General features: G+C 49.0%; 1 protein-coding gene across 2 annotated transcripts in view; it reads right to left on the reverse strand.

The window, feature by feature from the left end:
• Positions 1-20,469, reverse strand: part of MORC2 (MORC family CW-type zinc finger 2) — a 98,836-nt gene that overhangs the window by 5,367 nt on the left and 73,000 nt on the right. Inside the window, exons 13-25 of one of the 2 annotated variants that reach the window (XM_065417774.1) lie at positions 15,240-15,380; positions 14,090-14,244; positions 13,813-13,941; positions 12,837-12,942; positions 7,004-7,136; positions 6,070-6,138; positions 5,549-5,943; positions 4,853-4,976; positions 4,700-4,754; positions 2,326-2,467; positions 1,832-2,023; positions 1,636-1,729; positions 381-560 (exon numbers count right to left, since the gene is read on the reverse strand). In XM_065417774.1, the coding sequence (XP_065273846.1) occupies positions 381-560; positions 1,636-1,729; positions 1,832-2,023; positions 2,326-2,467; positions 4,700-4,754; positions 4,853-4,976; positions 5,549-5,943; positions 6,070-6,138; positions 7,004-7,136; positions 12,837-12,942; positions 13,813-13,941; positions 14,090-14,244; positions 15,240-15,380 (1,915 nt within the window). Of the gene's footprint in view, positions 1-371; positions 561-1,635; positions 1,730-1,831; positions 2,024-2,325; positions 2,468-4,699; positions 4,755-4,852; positions 4,977-5,548; positions 5,944-6,069; positions 6,139-7,003; positions 7,137-12,836; positions 12,943-13,812; positions 13,942-14,089; positions 14,245-15,239; positions 15,381-20,469 lie in introns of both variants that reach the window. The other variant, XM_065417773.1, reaches the window with a different exon arrangement.

A 20,469-nucleotide genomic window follows, 5' to 3' on the forward strand; every position in this document is an offset into this window, starting at 1 on the left:
ACAGAGCTTCTTCAACACACATGGTCCCTGGTGACACAGAAAGCCAAAGCCAAGGGATGTTTCTCCTCTGCCTAGCTGTTGGTATAGTCATTGACACCTGAGGACAGTGGGGTGTAAACCAGAACTCCCCACTCACTCACGCAAAGGGCAGCATCACGCACCCACACACAAGTTATAAGGCAGTGAAGAATCAGGCTCTGGGAATTTAACCCCACCTGCAACACAGAACACTGAGTTACTGAGGACCAAAGACAAAGCTGGAATGTAATCAAGTCATGGACTAAGTGAAGTCCTAACTTTCCCCAGTATCTCAGCTGGTCCCAATCCAGTGGCACTCAGTAATTCTAGTCTGCACCTGGGGTCTCACCCACCTCCTGCACTTTCTGCAGAAGTGCCACAATATTAGTCCTCAGCTTCTGCAGTTTCTCCTCTGTTTCCTTAAGTTTTCTCTCTGAGCTGCGGAGGTTTTCCTCACAGGCTTTGGCCCGGGCGTCAGCACGAGTCTGATAGGAATTGCACAAGTTCTGCAGACCCATCTCGTACTGTTTGAAATATTCTTTCTGTGGATAGACAAAAAAGTGAGTCAATACGCTGTGACAAGTGGCAAGATCAAGCAACACCAAAGCCCCACCCCCAGCAGAATTCCCCCAACAGCTGCAATCTGCCCATAGTAATGAAGGGAACTCCAGATGCCGACCTCTGATACTGCCTGGGAAACAATAGAAAGAGTCACCAGTTACACTGTTGATTTCTGGATTTTACCATAAAAAGTTAGCAGACAGACAGGCTGCCCTGTTCCTCCAAGAGCAGAGCCCAAAGCTCAGAAATGGACTCTAACATGTATCCTTCCTCACTCTGCAGCCACAGAAGTCCCACACACCCTGCTCCCACCACTCCATTGTAGTTTCCTCCCTGGTTTACTGGTAGAAGCATCCAGGCAGAGCTAATATGAAGTTGATTTGCCTAGCAAAGGACATCAGCATCTGATCACCATCCATCCCATTTGTTTTACATTATAAAAACTGTGCCTTCATTTACCTGATTAAAAAAAGAAGAAAGATGGATGGAAACCCCCTGAGAAAATCCAGTAATAAAACCGAAAGCTTTGTTTCACAGGCTAGTTAAGGTTACCTTGTGACAATAAAGTCCTAGCATTTCTAAACCTGGGCAGCATGACCCTCAGTGGATCAAAAGAGGCACTTGCTGGCTCACACTGCATCCGCTGACAGAGGGATGAGGAGGGGGAGAAATCAGCAGAACTCCATGATCATTCACCATTTGTCAGCCTCGTTATCTCCATACTGATTTATACCTGCCTCTGGAGATTTCCATTACTTGCATCTGAAGAAGTGAGGTTCTTACCCACGAAAGCTTATGCTCCCAATACTTCTGTTAGTCTTAAAGGTGCCACAGGACCCTCTGTTGCCATTCACCATTTGGCATCCCAACAGATCTTCTCTGAAGAGTGATGATTTGGTAAAATAAACGTTGCGTTCACATTTCCTCAGGAGGATGAACACTCCAGAAACATCCATTTGACCCCTCTATTCCCAAAGCAGAGAAACCCAGGATCTGAAAATTTTCCATTTGTAGACCCAGCACAAGTTTAGAGTAAAAGAGAAGCACTGAACTCACCAGAGGAAAAGCCATCAATTCTTCTGAACTCATGGAACTCAGCTCCTTCTTGGAGATGGGAAAATTTGGAGGTAAGAAGTACCGCAAACAATTCCTACCCAAGAGAAAACAAGCACCCACAGGTAGCGTTTAAAGTCTTGTTTGGAGATTGAAATGCTCAGAAATGGTAACTGCTGTGAGCACCAAATAAACCCACCGGAGTGTCTGGACTAGCAAATCCACAGTCTCCTGGTTGCTGCTGGGACCGGTGGTGTCTGGCTCAATTCGGGCACAGTCTGAGGTAGAAGGCTCAGCTGCAACCTCCTCTTCTTCCTGCTGTGTGTCTGGACTCTGATGCTCTGGAGAGGGAGGCTTCATCAACCGTACATCCTCACTGTCCTTCTCCACCCTAGGGGGGTAGCAGGGAGTCACATACAGCCTTCTCCAGACTAGCCAGATCCTGTCCCTCTGACAACAGCTCCTAGATTACACTGCTTCTTCCAGAGCCACCCCCTACATACAGATCCCTGTTCCCTTCACAATCACAGAGCAGCTTTCTCCAAACATTCCCGTGTACACAACCTTCCCAACGTAAGAACGGATTATTCCTCTCTTCAGCACCTGTGAAAATATAACAGGGTCCCCCCTCTCCTCCCTGTTGAAGGGGGAGCACCTCCAGAGCTCCCGCAGCCAAAGATAATGGTTAATTACCAGCGATCTCTTGGTGTGGTGTCTGTAGGTACGTAATCGAATTTCACCTTCCAGCGTATGGCATGCTTGCCCATCTCCACAGCCGTGACACGGCCTGTGAACCATTCCTTGTTCACTCGTACCTCCACATGCAGCCCTTTGTCTGAGACACAGAAGAGCAGGCGTTAGGGGGTTTGGACAGATGCTGAAAGCACATTTCACACAGCTTTTTCAGGAGGGAAGCTCATGTTTCCTCAGTACTCTGCTGGGAATGAACCCAAGTTTACGGAGGCGAAGCTCCCGAGCTTCCCAGGCGTGGGGCAGGAAAGACTTACAGATGGAGCAACAAGCTGCGATGTGGGCCTCGTCAAGGCAGTAAAGGCACCTCTGATGCTTGTCGCTCACAGAGAATGAGCACGGGCAGGAAACTCAGTTCTTAAACCCCAGAATGCAGGGCATAGTCCCAGGGGAAGAAAGGTCCCCGAACAGAGAGAAACTAATGCTAACTTACTTACTAATTAATTAATCAATAACTACTATATACACTAGCAACAACTATATACAACTACCTACGCAAACGGACAAGGTCACACACTCAGTCAAGCTAAAAGTGCAAAGGGACAGGGGTTCCTATTCAGGCCATGTGGTGATAAGAGGGAATTGGAGAGGAACCAACCCACACAACCTATTAGCCCCTCAGCTGTGAGCAGGGGCGGCGAGTTGTATGGGCCCATGGTGCCCGGGCTTCACCAATATTCAGGGCCCGGGGGCCTGGCTCCACCAATGTTTGGGGCTGGGACTCTCCCCCGGCCCCACCTGCCGCCCCCCCCGCGCCTCCCCCGGCTCCCACTTGCTGCCCCTGTGCACCTCCCCGGGTCCCAGAGCGTCCCTGCCTCTCCCCTGCAGCTCCAAGCTGACTCTGCTCTGCTGGCTCCCAGCATCAACTGCTGCCGCAGGGTCCTAGTGCCCCCCCCCCCGATCCACCAGTGGCAGGGCAGGCTGCCCTTACCCTGCCCTTCTGCCTCGGACCCTTCCCTTTTCCGGTGGGACCCTCCACCAGCACAGCCCCCCCTGCCCACAGTCACTGCTCCTGCCCCACGCTGGGCAACCCTCACCCCCAGTGAGGGGCAGCAGCAGGGAGGAGGCGCACATGTGATGGAAGCCCCCCCGGGCACCCACCGCAGGGGAGGTGAGGAGGCTTCCTGTACCTGAGAAGGGGTGCAGTGACAATGGTGCAGGGTGAGTGTGCTGCTGGGGGGGGGGCCCTCCCCCAGAGCTCACTGCTGCCAGTGGGGAGAGGGCTGGGGGGAATCCTCCTCTCTGGCCCCAGCCCCGGGGCAGCCTACCTGCACCCCAAACTCCTCATCCCTGACCCTACCCCAGAACCCACACCCCCACCCTCTGCCCTAGCCCTGAGCCCCTCTCACATCCCAAACCCCTCATCCCCAGCCAGAGCCCTCATCCCCCTGCACCCTACCCTCTACCCTAGCCCTGAGCCCCTCCCAAACTCCTCTTCCCCAGCCCCACCCTACAGCCCTCACCCCAACCCTCTGCCCTAACCCTGAGCCCCCTCCCACAGCCCAAATCCCTCATCCCCAGCCCCACAGCCCTCACCCCTGCAACCCCTCCCACCCCCAAACTCCCTCCCAGAGCCTGCACCCCCTCCCGCTGCACCCCCTCGCACTTCCAAACTCCCTCCCAGAGCCTGCACCCCAATTTGTTGCCCCAGCCCAGGGCCTGCACCCCAGACCTCCTCCCCCGACCCAAACTCCCTCCCAGAGCCTTAGGCAGGTGGGGGGCAGAGTTGGGGGGGGGGGTTTGCGGGTTCTGGGCACCACCAAAATTTCTATAAACCTGCCACCCCTGGCTGTGAGCACAAGGGGACACATGACGCATGTGTGGGTCAACGGACACTGCTAAGGAAAGCTTCCAGGCTCAGGCGCATGGCATCCATGCACACCCACATATGGAATACATACAGGGACCATCACTCGAAGAAGAACCTAGAGTTTTCACCACCCTTCACGTGTCCTGGGAATGGGACATGAGTCACTCCTCTTTGTGGAAGTTTTTCTTGTAACCCACGACACGGATCGAACTGCCTGGGAACGAGTGAGGGGGCTACACTCCACAGACAGCCCTGCTGACTCTTTGCGGCAGTACACTACAAACAGGAGAGCTCACTGATTCATGCAATGAAGCCCAAAGCCCCCTTCACCGTTAATATAAATGTGCAGCCCAGAGATTACAGGTCCCAGCATGCCACGTTTCAGCACGGTCAAAGCAACCTTAGCCACAATCAGTTAAACTGTATGTAAATTCCTTGGGGTTGGGCAACCCATGGTCACTTCTGGCACAAACATGGTAACTCCAAGTTTAATGGTTTGCTCCTCACCTTTTTGGGCTCTTTTCAGATCTGCTAGTTCCTCCTCCCCTGCACTGTCTGTGAGCTGTAAGCATAAGGAGCTCATGTTAGCCATCGCCCAGGAAGATCATGAGAGCTCACTAGCCACAGGGAACCCACTGCAATCCTCACCTCAACCACCACCTCGTTTGAGTCCTTCTTCTCCTCTTTCACTACCACAAATTTGCCCCGTTTCGTTTTCTCCTTCTTCTGCTCCACTTCTTCCTCAGCTCCATCCTCCATGGTGTTAAATGTCCTCTTGCGGATGCTGGAGGCCTGCTGAGAGCAAGTGATTTCTGGCTGAATCTCAAGAGTGCCACCAACCATCCATTTCAAAGGGGTAGGCTTTCAGACGAGCTCAGTGCCTCTACAGCCACCTAAATAAAGTAGCCAGGGTTTCAAAAGAGCTCAGCAACCAACAGGTCCGGCTAAGGACAATGGGAGCAGCTGGGTGCCGAGCCATTTTGAAAATCTGACCATAAAAGACTTTCTACAGAAGATCCTAGCACATATCATATCACACATATATCCATACCATGCCACAAGGGATAGCCACGAATACCACCAGTATCCTTCATCACCATGCACCTGTTGCCATGTTTCTACCCCATGCAGGGCAATCACTGGGGTCTCACAGGAAGCAGCTGGGGCAAGTGATCCCACTGAGGATATATCGTTGAGCTCTCCCCTAGCACAGTACGGTTCTTCCATCCTATGCAATTAATATAGTGTGCGGGGAGGGGTCTCTCACACCTGGAGGTGAGGAAGATGCTGGGTAAACACTGGGTTTGTCCAGGTTGAGGGATAGGGCTTTGATGATCTCCCATCCTACCAAATAACGGACTCACCTGGGGAGGTTTGAGTGCTGCAGGTTTTTTCAGCACCGGCGTCTTTACAATTTTGGGGCTGGGAATCTCACGGTGGATCATGGAGTTCTGCAGAAGCATGGTGGGTGGCCTCCCCACATGGATGGGTTTGGCAGGAGTCCTGACAACTGTGCTGTTTGACTTTCCCGCAGTCACAATATGCTGCTGTGTCCTGGAAGTACTAGCTTCCTCCCTGGATAGCACACTTGCCAGTTTGGGAGTGCTGATGGCTGGCCGAGCCAGGGGGGCTTTTCGCAGTTGGCTGATGGACTTGGGGGGAGGCGGCGGCGGCCTGCTGGGAGCATTTTTAATTACATCGGGTAAAGGAGGAGATCGCGGGCGTTGAGGTCTGCTCAGTGATTGGGAGTCCTGGGAGAAGAGAGTGCGCAGTATAGAGGAAGAATAAAGAGTCAGGAATGGCTCACAGAATAGTTCAGTATGGTACTGGAGCATACAGGTCTGCAGCAGTATAGGAGGTGTGGTACTTACCTCCACGATAGGCCGTGTGGTCACTTCCAGAGGCAATTTCTTCAGGTCAGCTTGGGACCGGATTGGAGTTGTTTTCTGTGGTAAAACAACAGGAACAAGGTCATTTTAAAAGATATCAGTGTTTCCCTGAAACCCACCCCGTTAGCAGGTGGTGATCGTGCGGGGAATGTTAAACAGGTACTGCTGGATCACTAAGGCAGGTGGCTCACCACCCCATCTAACTATAAAAAAATGGGGAGCGGCCCAATAAAGAGAGGACATAGGCTGTGGGCTGAGCAGTCCACAGGGAGGAGTCCAAAAAGAAGTGAAGCCTGAAGACTGAGCTGAACTTTGTTTTACTGCTGCTCATTTTTTTACTAAAATAAACCCCAGGAGGTTTGAGGAACAGGATTTGGACTCTACGCCGCATATGTTCTCCAGTTCGTCCATGATGCTTCCATCATCCAATTATTAAATTTTCAAATAAGCACCTTCATGCTTTCTCCTATGCTGACCCTCACACGTGGGAGGAGCTCCCCATAAACATCCACAAAACGAATGCACTAATCTCCTTCAAAACACTCCTTAACATTCTCTTTTTCCATTATGCCTACAAAAAACTTTGCAGTGGCTAGTCTGCTGGTATGCTAAGCCTACTGCCTATCATACTGACCAGTATTGTCCTTGTTTCCTTGTACTCTCTGGTCTATCTGCATCTATCTGATGTCTTGTCTTACACTTAGATGGGAAGTTCCTTGGGAGAGTGAATGTCTTTTTGTTTGGTTTGTACAGAGCCTAGCACAAGGGGGTCCTGCTCCATGACTAGGGCTCCTAAGCACTACGGTAATACAAATAAAATGAGAGAGGGTTGAGAAAGACATTTAACTCAGCAAAATTCATTTGCCCAAGGAGGCGTCTCAGATTCTCTCTACCATGCTCAGCTCTAGGTCTCTAGATTCACCTGCAGAGCCTCCAGTTTCTCCTGCTGCTGGCGAATTTTCTCCGTCAGCTGCTTCTGCTTCTCCTCTTGTGATCTGAAGTCCTTTTTCAGTGTTCCCAGGGGCACCTTCTGCTTCTGCTCTGAAGCTTCACACCTACAATAGAGAAAATGATAATAGACAAACTCAGAAAGAGACCAAAACGTGACTTTCAACAAGCTTTTACAGTTAGGGAGAGCAATATTGGCCTCAAGGAAACCTAGTTGTTTCCCTACTACTGCAATACCCTAATCTCAAGAACAATCAGAAAGATTCACAGGTTTTAGCCAGCCAGAAATGCAAACACAGAAGCTTACTGGCTTTACAATTTAAGGGTTAAAAACATAGTCTTTAAAACAAACCTATTTATGCTGGGAGCTCACTGGCCTGAGCCACCCATTCAGAGAGCAGGGGCCACACAGGGAAATACCACAGTCAACTATTCCGGCCAATGTTGCCTCCAACTGTCAGTTCCTTCATTACTGCTGACAACTGAGGAGATCCCTCTGGCTACCATCATAGAGCCCCTTTTAACTGGTTTTCCATCTATTCCTGAATTTTCCCTGAATTTTAAGCTGACTGGCACCAATTTTCTTGCCCATCAGTTCTACTGCAGAGGGTGATACTTTGTGGGTTAATGATCTGGTATTTCTCTGTTTTCTGTATAGAAACACTGCTGTGGCTACCACAAACCCCATGAAAGGTCTCTGTGGTGCTTCTGCTTGGCAGCCACTCGAGGCAGGCAGCCTTGCTCACCTCAGACTGTCCTCAAACATACTCTACACTGATGGTTTTAGACTCCACACTTGGCCTGTTACGCATATGCCAGACTCCAGCGGCTTAATTTTTACTGCAACCTGACTGGAGTAGATGTGTGTGTCGTGGTTTGCACTGGAGTTCACAAGCTGTGGAGACCGAGCTTCACCAAGAACACCTGAGGACAGTGAGGACTCCTCGTCCCTACACCAGTACACTGAAGGAAGAGCATTAAGGAAACACTTGTGCTGGGGCAGTCTCCCTTGAGGAGAGGACAGTAGAAAGTGGTCGATGTGGTGGACAGATCAGTGTTCTCCCTCATGCTAACGAACAAAGGGGAAGGGTGAGGAGTAGCTTGAACCATACTATGAATGTTGTCCCATGGCCATAAATGCATTGGGAGTACCCAACACATGCATTAGAAAAATCTTTGACCCAAGAGATCCTTGTGGAAGCAAGCATCACTGGGACGTCTACAGACAACATCTAGGCCTCTCTGATTAACAGGCTGGTGTGAAGCTATTATAGCTTACTGGATCCTTCTCTTTCCTGAACTTCTGCCAGGGCCCTTCCTAGTTTAGGTACTGTATTTAAAGCACATTGAAGTCTTCTTCCCCAGCGGATGCAAAAGGTGTTCCACCAGGCAGTCCAGGCAAAATATCCAATTAGGAATGGGTTTACAAATGCTGCCCATTCAGATTACAGTGATCAGATGTGTCCACCTGCGCTGCAGAGCCCACACAGACACACGCTACACCCTGGGATCCTGGCAGCTTTGCTAACGAGAACACACAATGTTTTGGAGAGGAGGGCAGTCCCCCGTGCCCTAAGGACTTTCAGACACTGGGTAATCAAAAGAGTGATGCCCTCACTCACATGGACAATCAGCCCACTGCACCGTGTATAAGGAGAACATGGTTGCAGACAGTTGGAGTCCATTAATGATATAATCTCATGAGTAAATTCTTAATCAGAGAGTATTGGATCAAATCTTCCTCCAGTGGGAATACCAGAGGTGGATCTCTTAGGCTGTCTGTGCAGTTTTTTATTCTTGGCTTTAGGAAGAGACTGTTTTAGCATGGAACACTTCTCTCCACTGGGGAAGGAGACTCCTCGCTGCTTTTCCACCCATGACTTAGGTAGCAATGGTCCTGGAAAGAATTCAGGAGGAACTGAAGGATCCGATAACCCAACAGCCTCACGTGGGCCAAGGCAGCCTGGTTCCTAATTCTGTGGCAGATACCCAAAGATGAATTTATCAGGCAAAGAGTCTAGCCTCAGATCCTCAATCAAAGCCAGTGCACCTCGTTGCCCCCAGCTTAGCAGCTCTGTCCCTGAGAACTTGGCTCATGAAAAGGCAAAGACCTCCAAATAAGTGAGATCAAGCTACAAGTCCCTCCACTGTGCATGTAAAGGTTTACAGTGGGGTGCAAACAGGTGCACGAGGTCTTTTCTTGTTCTACACAAAAAGACTGCTTTGCTATTTTGTCACTTCTGAGTACAATTTAAAGACCAACTCCGCCTTGTCTATATGATAACTGTTTCAGCCTAGGTAAAAGAGCATCTGACAAAGCTAATGACAACTGCTGAGCCACTCAGTACCTGCAAGTTCAAGTTTCTTACATGGCAGATCTTATTCCTAGTGGCAGTGTCTTTACCTCGAAGAGCTGCTAAGTTTCAGGTACTAATAAGTCACCTTAGAGGAGATTTTACAAGGATAAGTCTGATTCATCACAATGTCTAAGTTTTATCCACAAGGTGGTGTTCGTGTTCCAACCTTAATAAACCTATCATCCTGTCAACAAACTGTTCACACCACAGGCCTATCCCAGCAAGGCCCTCCTCCACACTCTCAGACGCAGTTAAGTCTGAAGAATCACTTAGAAAAGTTAGATGCCTGCAAGTCACCAGGGCCTGATGAAATGCATCCTAGAATACTCAAGGAGCTAATAGAGGAGGTATCTGAGCCTCTAGCTATTATCTTTGGAAAATCATGGGAGACAGGAGAGATTCCAGAAGACTGGAAAAGGGCAAATATAGTGCCCATCTATAAAAAGGGAAATAAAAACAACCCAGGAAACTACAGACCAGTTAGTTTAACTTCTGTGCCAGGGAAGATAATGGAGCAAGTAATTAAGGAAATCATCTGCAATCACTTGGAAGGTGGTAAGGTGATAGGGAACAGCCAGCATGGATTTGTAAAGAACAAATCATGTCAAACCAATCTGATAGCTTTCTTTGATAGGATAACGAGTCTTGTGGATAAGGGAGAAGCTGTGGATGTGGTATACCTAGACTTTAGTAAGGCATTTGATACGGTCTTGCATGATATTCTTATCGACAAACTAGGCAAATACAATTTAGATGGGGCTACTATAAGGTGGGTGCATAACTGGCTGGATAACCGTACTCAGAGAGTTGTTATTAATGGTTCCCAATCCTGCTGGAAAGGCATAACGAGTGGGGTTCCGCAGGGGTCTGTTTTGGGACCGGCTCTGTTCAATATCTTCATTAACGACTTAGATATTGGCATAGAAAGTACGCTTATTAAGTTTGCGGGTGATACCAAACTGGGAGGGATTGCAACTGCTTTGGAGGACAGGGTCATAATTCAAAATGATCTGGACAAATTGGAGAAATGGTCTGAGGTAAACAGGATGAAGTTTAACAAAGACAAATGCAAAGTGCTCCACTTAGGAAGAAAAAATCAGTTTCACACATACAGAATGGGAAGAGACTGTCTAGGAAGGAGTACGGCAGAAAGGGATCTAGGCGTTATAGTGGACCACAAGCTAAATATGAGTCAACAGTGTGATGCTGTTGCAAAAAAAGCAAACATGATTCTGGGATGCATTAACAGGTGTGTTGTGAGCAAGACATAAGAAGTCATTCTTGCGCTCTACTCTGCGCTGGTTAGGCCTCAACTGGAGTATTGTGTCCAGTTCTGGGCACCACATTTCAAGGAAGATGTGGAGAAATTGGAGAGGGTCCAGAGAAGAGCAACAAGAATGATTAAAGGTCTTGAGAACATGACCTATGAAGGAAGGCTGAAAGAATTGGGTTTGTTTAGTTTGGAAAAGAGAAGACTGAGAGGGGACATGATAGCAGTTTTCAGGTATCTAAAAGGGTGTCATAAGGAGGAGGGAGAAAACTTGTTCACCTTAGCCTCTGAGGATAGAACAAGAAGCAATGGGCTTAAACTGCAGCAAGGGAGGTCTAGGTTGGACATTAGGAAAAAGTTCCTAACTGTCAGGGTGGTTAAACACTGGAATAAATTGCCTAGGGAGGTTGTGGAATCTCCATCTCTGGAGATATTTAAGAGTAGGTTAGATAAATGTCTATCAGGGATGGTCTAGACAGTATTTGGTCCTGCCATGCGGGCAGGGGACTGGACTCAATGACCTCTCGAGGTCCCTTCCAGTCCTAGAATCTATGAATCTATGAATTCTACTTGAAACAGATTAGAAGCACCAGAGTTCATGCAACTCTTAGTTTACTGGATACCAATTCTTAGTGTATGAAGACTTCTATCGCATTTCACACTATTATTGCCTAACTCATGTTTGCCTCATATCATAAGCATCATTTCCTGCCAGCCCCAGCGATGCTGCAGTGTACAGAGGTATGCACTCGAGCGATGATTCACCCCTACAGAAAAGGAATAGGTCTCCATTTTAAGTTTCCACAAAACCTCTTTTCAAAATAGGGAGCACAAGTTCTCCCACCTCCTAAAGTTTTTATTTAATTCAGGAACTTTCTTATTCTGAGCTAGCCAAGAAGGCTATTTTGTTCAACTCATCCTCAAGTCTTTCTGTTTTTATACTTCATGCTTGTCTGGAGGTTTCTCTCCTTCCCCCAAACAAATCATCAATAAAGCTAAATTCTGGCTTACTTAATATGGCCTTTATTACTGCCTGTGTAGTTCTTTGCTTCCATTTGAAACACCCCTTGAGCTACTTATTTTCCAAGAGTGGGAATCCTATGATAATAGCATATTTAAGGAAAAGAATTACAGGTAAGTAATTTATCCTTCTTTAAAAGACATCTCAGAATTCTCTTATCCACCACCCCTCTCTAATAGGGATGCGGAATTTTCTTCCTCCCTGGAAGGTGAATCTGTCATTGAGACTGCATGGGTGCCAGTGTTTTTATGGAGGTGCTGACCAACTCCATAGTTAAGGCTGAATTCCATTTTGCACTTAAAGCAGGGATTCGGACTTTGTTTTTATGAAAAAATACAACCCACCCTCCCCAAATTTGCAGTGCTTACTTTGAGTACAGAATGAATTAATTGAAAACTACTCCTTTAAGAAAGTTAGCACCTATGTCAGGCTTTTCTTTTCCTGGATATTAACAGAATTACGCACACGTCAAACTTTCCAGGTAGTTAAAATTAATTGAATTTATCCAGCATTTTGCAACCCTTAACTTGTACCTCATCTTTGTTCTATGGGTGCCCCCAGTCATTAGCCCAACACCACTCTTCGCTTCAGACATCCCAACTGAAACCAACAAAGTGTGTGAGAGAGGGGGAAGCGGGAAGGTCCCCCCAGAGGAAGAGTGTCAAAGAAGATAATCCCCTCATTTGGGTTGCCTCAAACAAATTAGGTCACCTAATGGCAACATTGTTAACTAGTTCACTGAGGCTCATTTTCAGTAGAAACATCCGGATTCACTGGGATTGTGGTCAGAATCTTGTGATGTAGGCAGAACGCCATCACCTACCCAGTCAAGTGGGAAGGAATTTTCCTCCAGGGCAGATTGGCAAAGGCCCTGGAGGTTTTTCACCTTCCTCTGCAGCGTGGGGCATGGGTCACTTGCTGGAGGATTCTCTGCACCTTGAGGTCTTTAAACCACGATTTGAAGACTTCAATAACTCAGACATAGGTTAGGGGTTGGTACAGGAGTGGGTGGGTGAGATTCTGTGGCCTGTGTTGTGCAGGAGGTCAGACTAGATGATCATAACGGTTCCTTCTGACCTTAAAGTCTATCAGTGCCCAAAACAGCACAGCGAAGGCACATTAATGCCAATTCCCTACCATGGCCCTCACTCATACTCACCTATCCTGCTCAGGGTCAGGGTTCATGGAGCACACCCAAGTATCCGGGTATTCCTTCTCCACGGAGCTCAGCTGGAATGGGAGGGTCCGCCATTTCAAACACATATCTGTTACACAGAGCACACAACACAGTCAGCACACAGATTCTAAGCCATACACATAGCCTGTTCTCTGGGTCCACAGCAAGCCCATTTGGCCGTTGAGGACCTCACAACTTCTCAGGGCATTAGTCTGGTGACAACAACCCTTTCCAGCTGCTGGAGCACTTGGCATCGGGGACCACCTTCCATCTCCCTCCAAGACACTCCACTGTGTTGCAAAGTTTTGTTTTCTTTTAAAAAACAAAACCAAAAAATCATAAAAATAATGGAAATGATGATCAGGAAGGCTGAGACCCGTCAATGCCCAGGGTCTCCTTTAGTGGCAAGAAAGGTAATTGTGTGGGATGATCCCATTTGATACTCAGGCTATTCCCACTCAATGTTCCGAAGGGAGGGAACACTCCCCAAAGTCCTAGAAAATGCAGCTGGGGGTGGGGGGGAAGAGAGAACTGAAGTGCAGTTCTGTCCTAGTGAGGGATTGTAAAAATGGCCCTGTGAGACTTTATGTTCAGCCCCTCAGTGAGGATTACTCAGTATTCCCACTTACAGTTAAGACTACTTTTTTTTTTTTTTTTTTAAATAAACTGCCAGCCCCAAAACTTCTCTCTGGGCTCTGAATGTCTGGCTTGTGCATCGTCACCAGTAAGATATTTGGCTATTAAAATTTAGATTACAATTTAACAATCTGGTCAGAAAAGAATCCAGCTCCCAGAGCTGTATTGGCTTAGCTAAGTAGCAGAAAAACTAAGATGCTAAAAACCATCTCCTGCCCATGAGCTGCTTTGCCCTCTGAACATAGTTTCTACTCCCTAGTCCACATGGCAGAACAACCTCCTAATCCCAGCCACCCTGCTCCCTCTGCCCAGTCAGACGCACCACACTGAATTGTGGTGGGGATCTCCATGGCTCGACGGCGTTTGTAGCGTAGATCACTGGAGGGAGGCTGGTTCCAGTTTGCTGATAAATAGCCAAATTCATCCCAAAACTTGATTATACCTCTCTGGGCTGCACAAAAAACAAAACAAGAACATTCATCATGCTGTCACTATCAGCAGCATGAATACCAAGTCCTCCTCTGGTAAGCTCAACCCTCTGTCCCACCAGCCATCCAGACTCCCCTCCCCATCCCTGTAAAGTTGTGAAGCCTCATTACCAATAGCAACATCCTTCCAGTACTGAGCCAAGTGGTCCCCCATCGCCCTCAGCAAGTGTCGATACTCTTTAGCATCTGCGAAGTCCTGTTTATTGTGGGTGGGCTCGAGAACCAAGTAGGGTATGTCCACCACTCCTACCACTCCACCACATGCCCTGGGGGTGAGAAACAACCTTAATACACTGTCCACTGCTAACATCCACCAAGATACTTGTCCAAGGGAGCAGCACTGAACAGCAATCAGTTGGCTCACTGAGTACATCCTGCAGCAATATGCGTTTCAGACAGTGAAACTCTGGTGCTGTTTTTTCCAATATTAATGTAGTATCAACCCATTAACACCACAGATTTAGGGCTGTATTCTGAAGAAAGTTTTCTACTGTCAAATGTCTACTCCTGGGAGAATTCTGCACCAAAAAATTAGAAAATCTGCACACAATATTTTAAACTTCTGCATATTTTATTTGTCAAAATAACACAATATAATCATCGGGAGTCCCAGTCACCGTGGGGCTAACAGCAGGAATATGGCTGGGCTGCCATTACTGTTCCCTGCAAGGCTGGGTTGCCATTCTTTATTCCACACAGAAATCACAAATTCTGCAGGAAAAAATAAAATTATGTGGGGAACATTAATTCTGCGCAAATTCTGCATTGCACAGTGGCACAGAATTCCAGCAGGAGTAAATGTCTTTGTTTTCCTCATTGTGCACAAAAAGGGATCTTTGCTTTCAAGTTCTGAATGTTCAATTAGCCCCAATAATCCTGCCTTGCCCCAAGGGTTAGTCTTGTTTGTGACACAGGAGTGGTTAGTAAGTTTAGTGAGGAATTGTCAACTTTCATTCGGCAGGCTTCTCTGGGAAGGGCCCAGTACCAAATGCTGGCACAGTACCAAATGCTGGCACAGAGCAGAAAAACCTTATATCACTGCAGGGCAAACTCCCGTCTCTGGATGCAGAACTTCATCTTCACTGGGAAATCTGGGGCTTTAAATTACATAATAAAACAGAACAGACTATGACTGTGGCTGATACTGAGTGACTGTAGTGTATATGGAGGAAATGGTTCATGCTGCCTCTCTAGCTCTGTTGTACAAGCCAATTTCGGTCCTAAGCAAAGGGAACTCTGAAGATTTCTGAAAGGAACTCACATGCCACCCTCCAACTGTGGGCCGACCTTCTCATACATCTTAATCAGCCGACTGCAGTTATAGATGAACATGCCATCCAAATCCCGCTGTTCGATATTCACCCCGAAGATGAAGTTCAACTCTTTAGGCTCCTTCAGTGCCCTGGAACAAGAGGCATCAAGAATCAGAAACCTCCATGGTATACAGAGAAGAAAACCCCTCCCCCCCCAAAAAGTGACCTAGACCAGCTCTTTGCCACATCCAGAGACATGAAATCAACAGCCATAAAAACCCCACTATTTCTGTCCATTCAGGACTTACAGGATTATTTCCTGATGATGTCACTGTTTAAATTTTAAAAAAATTATTTACTGAATGCAAATTACAGGTTCATTTTTGCAACACTGACATGTACATTTGTTGAGCTAACTACAGATCTGGCACTCCATAATTTTTGACGTTTTAAGAAGGGGCCATGGTTCTGGCTTCTGGTCCAAGTATTTTTCTTTTAAGCTGTCAAGGAAAAGGAGTTAGATTTGATCGAAGTCTGGAACTTGTCTATATGTTTTGTAGCAGATTATGCCCTTTAATGGTAACACATTCATTGTTTCATGATTTGTGGGTTGCAGAACATGCTAACTATGCTTTGCAGGCAAAACTGGACTCCAAGGTTTCAATACATACCTAGCATTATGCCCGACAGTTTCAGTACATAACCCTTGGATTTCCTGGGGACGAGGGCTTCTATTATTATGAATACTTATTCTGCAATACCGTTCCAATAGATTTCAAGCTGCAGACACACCCACACAGCACACAGAGCAGAGCTCCTTTCTGAGTATTATGGGCCAAATTTTCAGAATTCCACTTCCATATAGGTACCTAAATAAAGTGCATGGATTTTCACCAAGCAGCTTCCGTGAAAATCTGTCTCCAGTTGTAACTGCTGAGCACTTTTGAAAACCTGACCGCACATCTTTGACTACTGGGGATACCACCAGTTGGCATGTAGAAAAAAAATGGTTACTCACCTTCTCGTAACTTGCTCTTTGAGATGTGTTGTTCATGTCCATTCCAATCAGGTGTGCTCGCGCCGTGTGCACACCAGCCGGAAGATTTTTCCCTTAGCAGCATCCATAGGGTCGGCCTGGGCGCCCCCTGGAGTCGCGCCTTCATGGTGCCCAATATATAGCCCTGCCGACCCACCACCCCCTTAGTTCCTTCTTGCTGGCTACTCCAACAGAGGGGTAGGAGAGTGGGTATTAGAATGGACATGAACAACATAGCTTAAAGAACAACAGTTACAAGAAGGCGAGTAACCATTTTTTCTTCTTCCAGTGCTTGTTCATGTCCATTCCAACCAGGTGACTCAAGCCCAAGTTTAGGAGATGGGGTCGGAGTCATCCACTGATTGTAGCACCGCTCTCCCAAAGGCCGCATTGTCTCTGGCTTGCTGGGTGATTGCGAGGTGAAAGTGTGTATGGAGGACCACATTGCTGCTCTGCAGATTTCCTGGGTGGGAACCTACGCCAGGAATGCCGCTGAGGAGGGCTGAGACCTGGTGGAGTGCGCAGTGATCAAAGGAGCAGGCACCTTTGCCAAGCGGTAGCACTCCCATATGCATGACGTGATCCATGACAAGATACGTTGAGGAGACAGGAAGACCTTTCATTCTGTCCGCTACTACCACGAATAACTGCACCGATTTTCTGAATGGCTTCATTCTCTCGATATAGAAGGCTAGCGCTCTGCGGATACCCAATGAGAGAAGCCTTTGCTCTCTGGCGCTGGAGTGCAGCTTAGGGTAGAATATAGGGAGGAAAATGTCCTGGTTGACATGAAATTGGGAGACAAGCTTTGGGAGAAAAGCCGGGTGAGGCCTGAGCTGAACCTTGTCCTTATGGAATACAGTGTAAGGGGGTTCTAATGTTAGGGCCCTGAGCTCAGACACCCTCCTAGCTGAGGTTATTGCTACCAGAAACGCCACCTTGTATGAGAGATAGAGCAGGGATCACGTCGCCAAGCACTCAAATGGTGATGCCATAGGTCTGGAAAGGACCAGATTGAGGTCCCAAGCCGGGATAGGCTGTTGGACCTGCTGGAATAGCCTGTCCAGACCTTTAAGGAAAGGTCTGACCATTGGGTTTGCAAAGACTGAGCAGCCCTCTGCGCCTGGGTGGAAGGCGAAGATGGTGGCCAAGTGAACCCCTATTGATGACATGGACAGTCCCTGCTGCTTGAGAGGGAAAAGATAGTCCAGTATAAGTGGCACCGAGACGAGCGTCGGGGATGGAAAATGCTGCACAGACCAGATTGAAAATCTCTTCCACTTGGAAAGGTAGGTAGCTCTCGTGGAGGGTTTCCTGCTACCAAGGAGAACTTGTCTGACTTGATCAGAGCAAGAGAGCTCCACTGAGTTCAACCATGGAGCTTCCATGCTGTGAGGTGGAGCGACTCGAGGTTTGGATGTTGGAGGTGGCTGTGATCCTGCATTATTAAGTCCGGGAAGAGCGGCAGGGTGACCGGGGTTTCCACAGACATTTCCAGGAGTGATGTGTACCAGTGCTGGCGGAGCTATCAATATTACCAAAGCTCGGTCCCTCCGAATCTTGAGGAGCACCCTGTGAACGAGAGGGACAGGAGGGAACGCGGCTCCCCATGGGAGGAGGAACGTGTCCGCGATGGAGCCCAGGCTGTGACTCAGGAAGGAGCAGAATTGCTGACACTTCCTGTTGCGTTGTGTAGCAAACAGGTCTATTTGGGGAAAGCCCCACCGATGGAAGACTGAGTTTACTACGTCCGGGCAAAGGGACCAGTTGTGGCCATGAAGCGACCTGCTGAGATGGTCTGCCAGCTCGTTCTGTATTCCAGGGAGGTACGATGTTTGGAGGTGTATCGAGTGCTCTACATAGAAGTCCCACAGCATGAAAGCTTCCTGGCAGAGGGGAGAGGAGCATGCATCCCCATTTGTTGATACAAAACATTGCCGTGGTGTTGTCTGTCAGGACTGATACACATCTTCCTGCTAGGTGATGTTGGCCAGGGACCGAAACCTCGCTTCCGGGAGGTATGCCCTGGCTTGTGTCGAGCCCAGTACTGCCCCTATGAACTCTATCCTCTGAGCAGGGGATAGCGTTGATTTCCCTTCGTTTAGAAGGAGACCCAGTTCGCCAAACGTCATTCTCAGGAAGCCGACCTGCGCCTCCACTTGAGACCTGGAGCGGCCCTTGACCAGCCGGTTGTCGAGGTATGGGAACACCTGTACCTGCCGCTTGTGCAGGAACGCCGCCACGACTGCCATGCACTTGGTGAACACTCAAGGAGTCGCTGACAGGCCAAAAGGGAGGACTGAACTGATAGTAGTTGTTGTTCATCACAAACCTGAGGTATTTTCTGTGGGGCGGAATTATTGCTACGTGGAAGTACATGTCCTTCAAGTCGAGGGTGGCATACCAGTCTCCTGGATCCAGTGAGGGGATAATGGAGGCCAAAGAGGCTATGAGGAACTTGAGCTTCTGCACAAACTTGTTGAGTTCTCGCAGGTGTAGGATGGGCCTGAGCCCACCCTTGGCTTTTGGTATTAGGGAATACCGGAAGTAGAAACCCTCGCCCCTTCGCTCCGGAGGAACCTCTTCCACTGCCCCTAGAGAGAGGAGCGAGTGCATCTCCTGAATAAGGATTTGCTCGTGAGAGGGGTCCCTGAGGAGGGATGGGGAAGGGGGTTGGAAGAGCGGGAGGGCACATAATTGGATGGAGTATCCCCTCTCTACCGTGCATGATACTGGACCATGCATGGTAGAAAGGAGATAGTCGGGACGAAAAGGCAAGGTGCGGTAGATCCAGTTCTTGTATTGGTGCACCGTCCTTGACCGCACCCTCAAAAGGCCTGTCTGGGGCCAGAAGGTGGCTTGGGCTGGCCAGAGCCCTGGCCCAAGGACTGGTGCTGTCTTTTCCTGCCACTCCTATTCCTCCTCCGAGAAGCGTCCTGCTCGTTCTGCAGTTGGTAGAATCGTGAGGGAGGCTGAGGCCAGAAGTGCCTGCGCTGAGTGGCAGGCATGTGGAGGCCCAAGGACTTGAGGAGGGCCCTTGAGTCCCTTAGGCTAGGTCTACACTACCCGCCTGAATCGGCGGGTAGAAATCGACCTCTCGGGGATCGAATTATCGTGTCTCGTCGGGACGCGACAATCGACACCCGAATCGACGCTCTTACTCCACCAGCGGAGGTGGGAGTAAGCGCCGTCGACGGGAAGCCGCGGAGGTCGATTTTGCTGCCGTCCTTACAGCGGGGTAAGTCGGCTGCGATACGTCGAATTCAGCTACGCGAATAGCCTGGTGTAATTCTCACCAAGGAATGGGAGGGATGCGGGGGCATCCATGGGAACGGGGGTAGGTTCGAACTTCCCCGGGTCACTGGCTAAAGTGACCCCGCTCAGTTCGGTCTCGAAGGGGGGAGATGTGACGAACTGGGACTGTTCTTACTGTGATCTGTAAGTGCTGACAGGGGAGTGTGGCTGGGATGGTCTGCATTGGGGGATGGGAGAATGACTGAAGGGAAATACCTGAGCCTGTAACATGAGAACCCAGGAGGGAGCTGGGGCGAGGTGACACCTTTGCCCGGGAAACTGAACAAAGGCTGTGGGAGGGGTCGCTGAAGGCAGAGTCGGGGAAGCTGGCTGGTGAGGTGGCTGGAGGCAGGGAGGGCTCTGACCTCTGGAGGGGGGCTGGGGTGCCCGAGGACCCCAAGATGGACCTAACTGAGGGGTATCCTGTTGTCTGTGCCTGCAAGACCTGTCTCGGACTGTATTCCCGTCGTCTAAATAAACCTTCTGCTTTACTGGCTGGCTGAGAGTCATGGTGAATCGCAGGAAGCCGGGGGTGCAGGGCCCTGAGTCCCCCCTTATTCCGTGACAACTGCGTATCTTAAATCGACCCCCCCCCCCCCCCCGTAGTGAAGACCTGCCCTTAGACTGCGGAGTTTTTTGTCCATTTTATCAGAAAATAGGGCCGAACCCTTGAAGGGGAGGTCCTGGATGGTTTGTTGTACCTCAAAGGGGAGACCAGAGACCTACAACCAGGAACTCCTCCTCATTGCAACCCCTGTGGCCATTGTGCGGGAGGCCATGTCTGCCGCGTCCAATACGGCTTGTAGGGAAGCCGAGAAAATAGTTTCCCTTCCTCCACCAGTGCCAAGAACTCCGCACGCAAGTCCTGCAGCAGCAGCTCTGCAAATTCGGCCATCGCGCCGCCAGTG

This window comes from Emys orbicularis, chromosome 16, assembly GCF_028017835.1.
Source record: "Emys orbicularis isolate rEmyOrb1 chromosome 16, rEmyOrb1.hap1, whole genome shotgun sequence".
Lineage (NCBI taxonomy): Eukaryota > Metazoa > Chordata > Testudines > Emydidae > Emys > Emys orbicularis.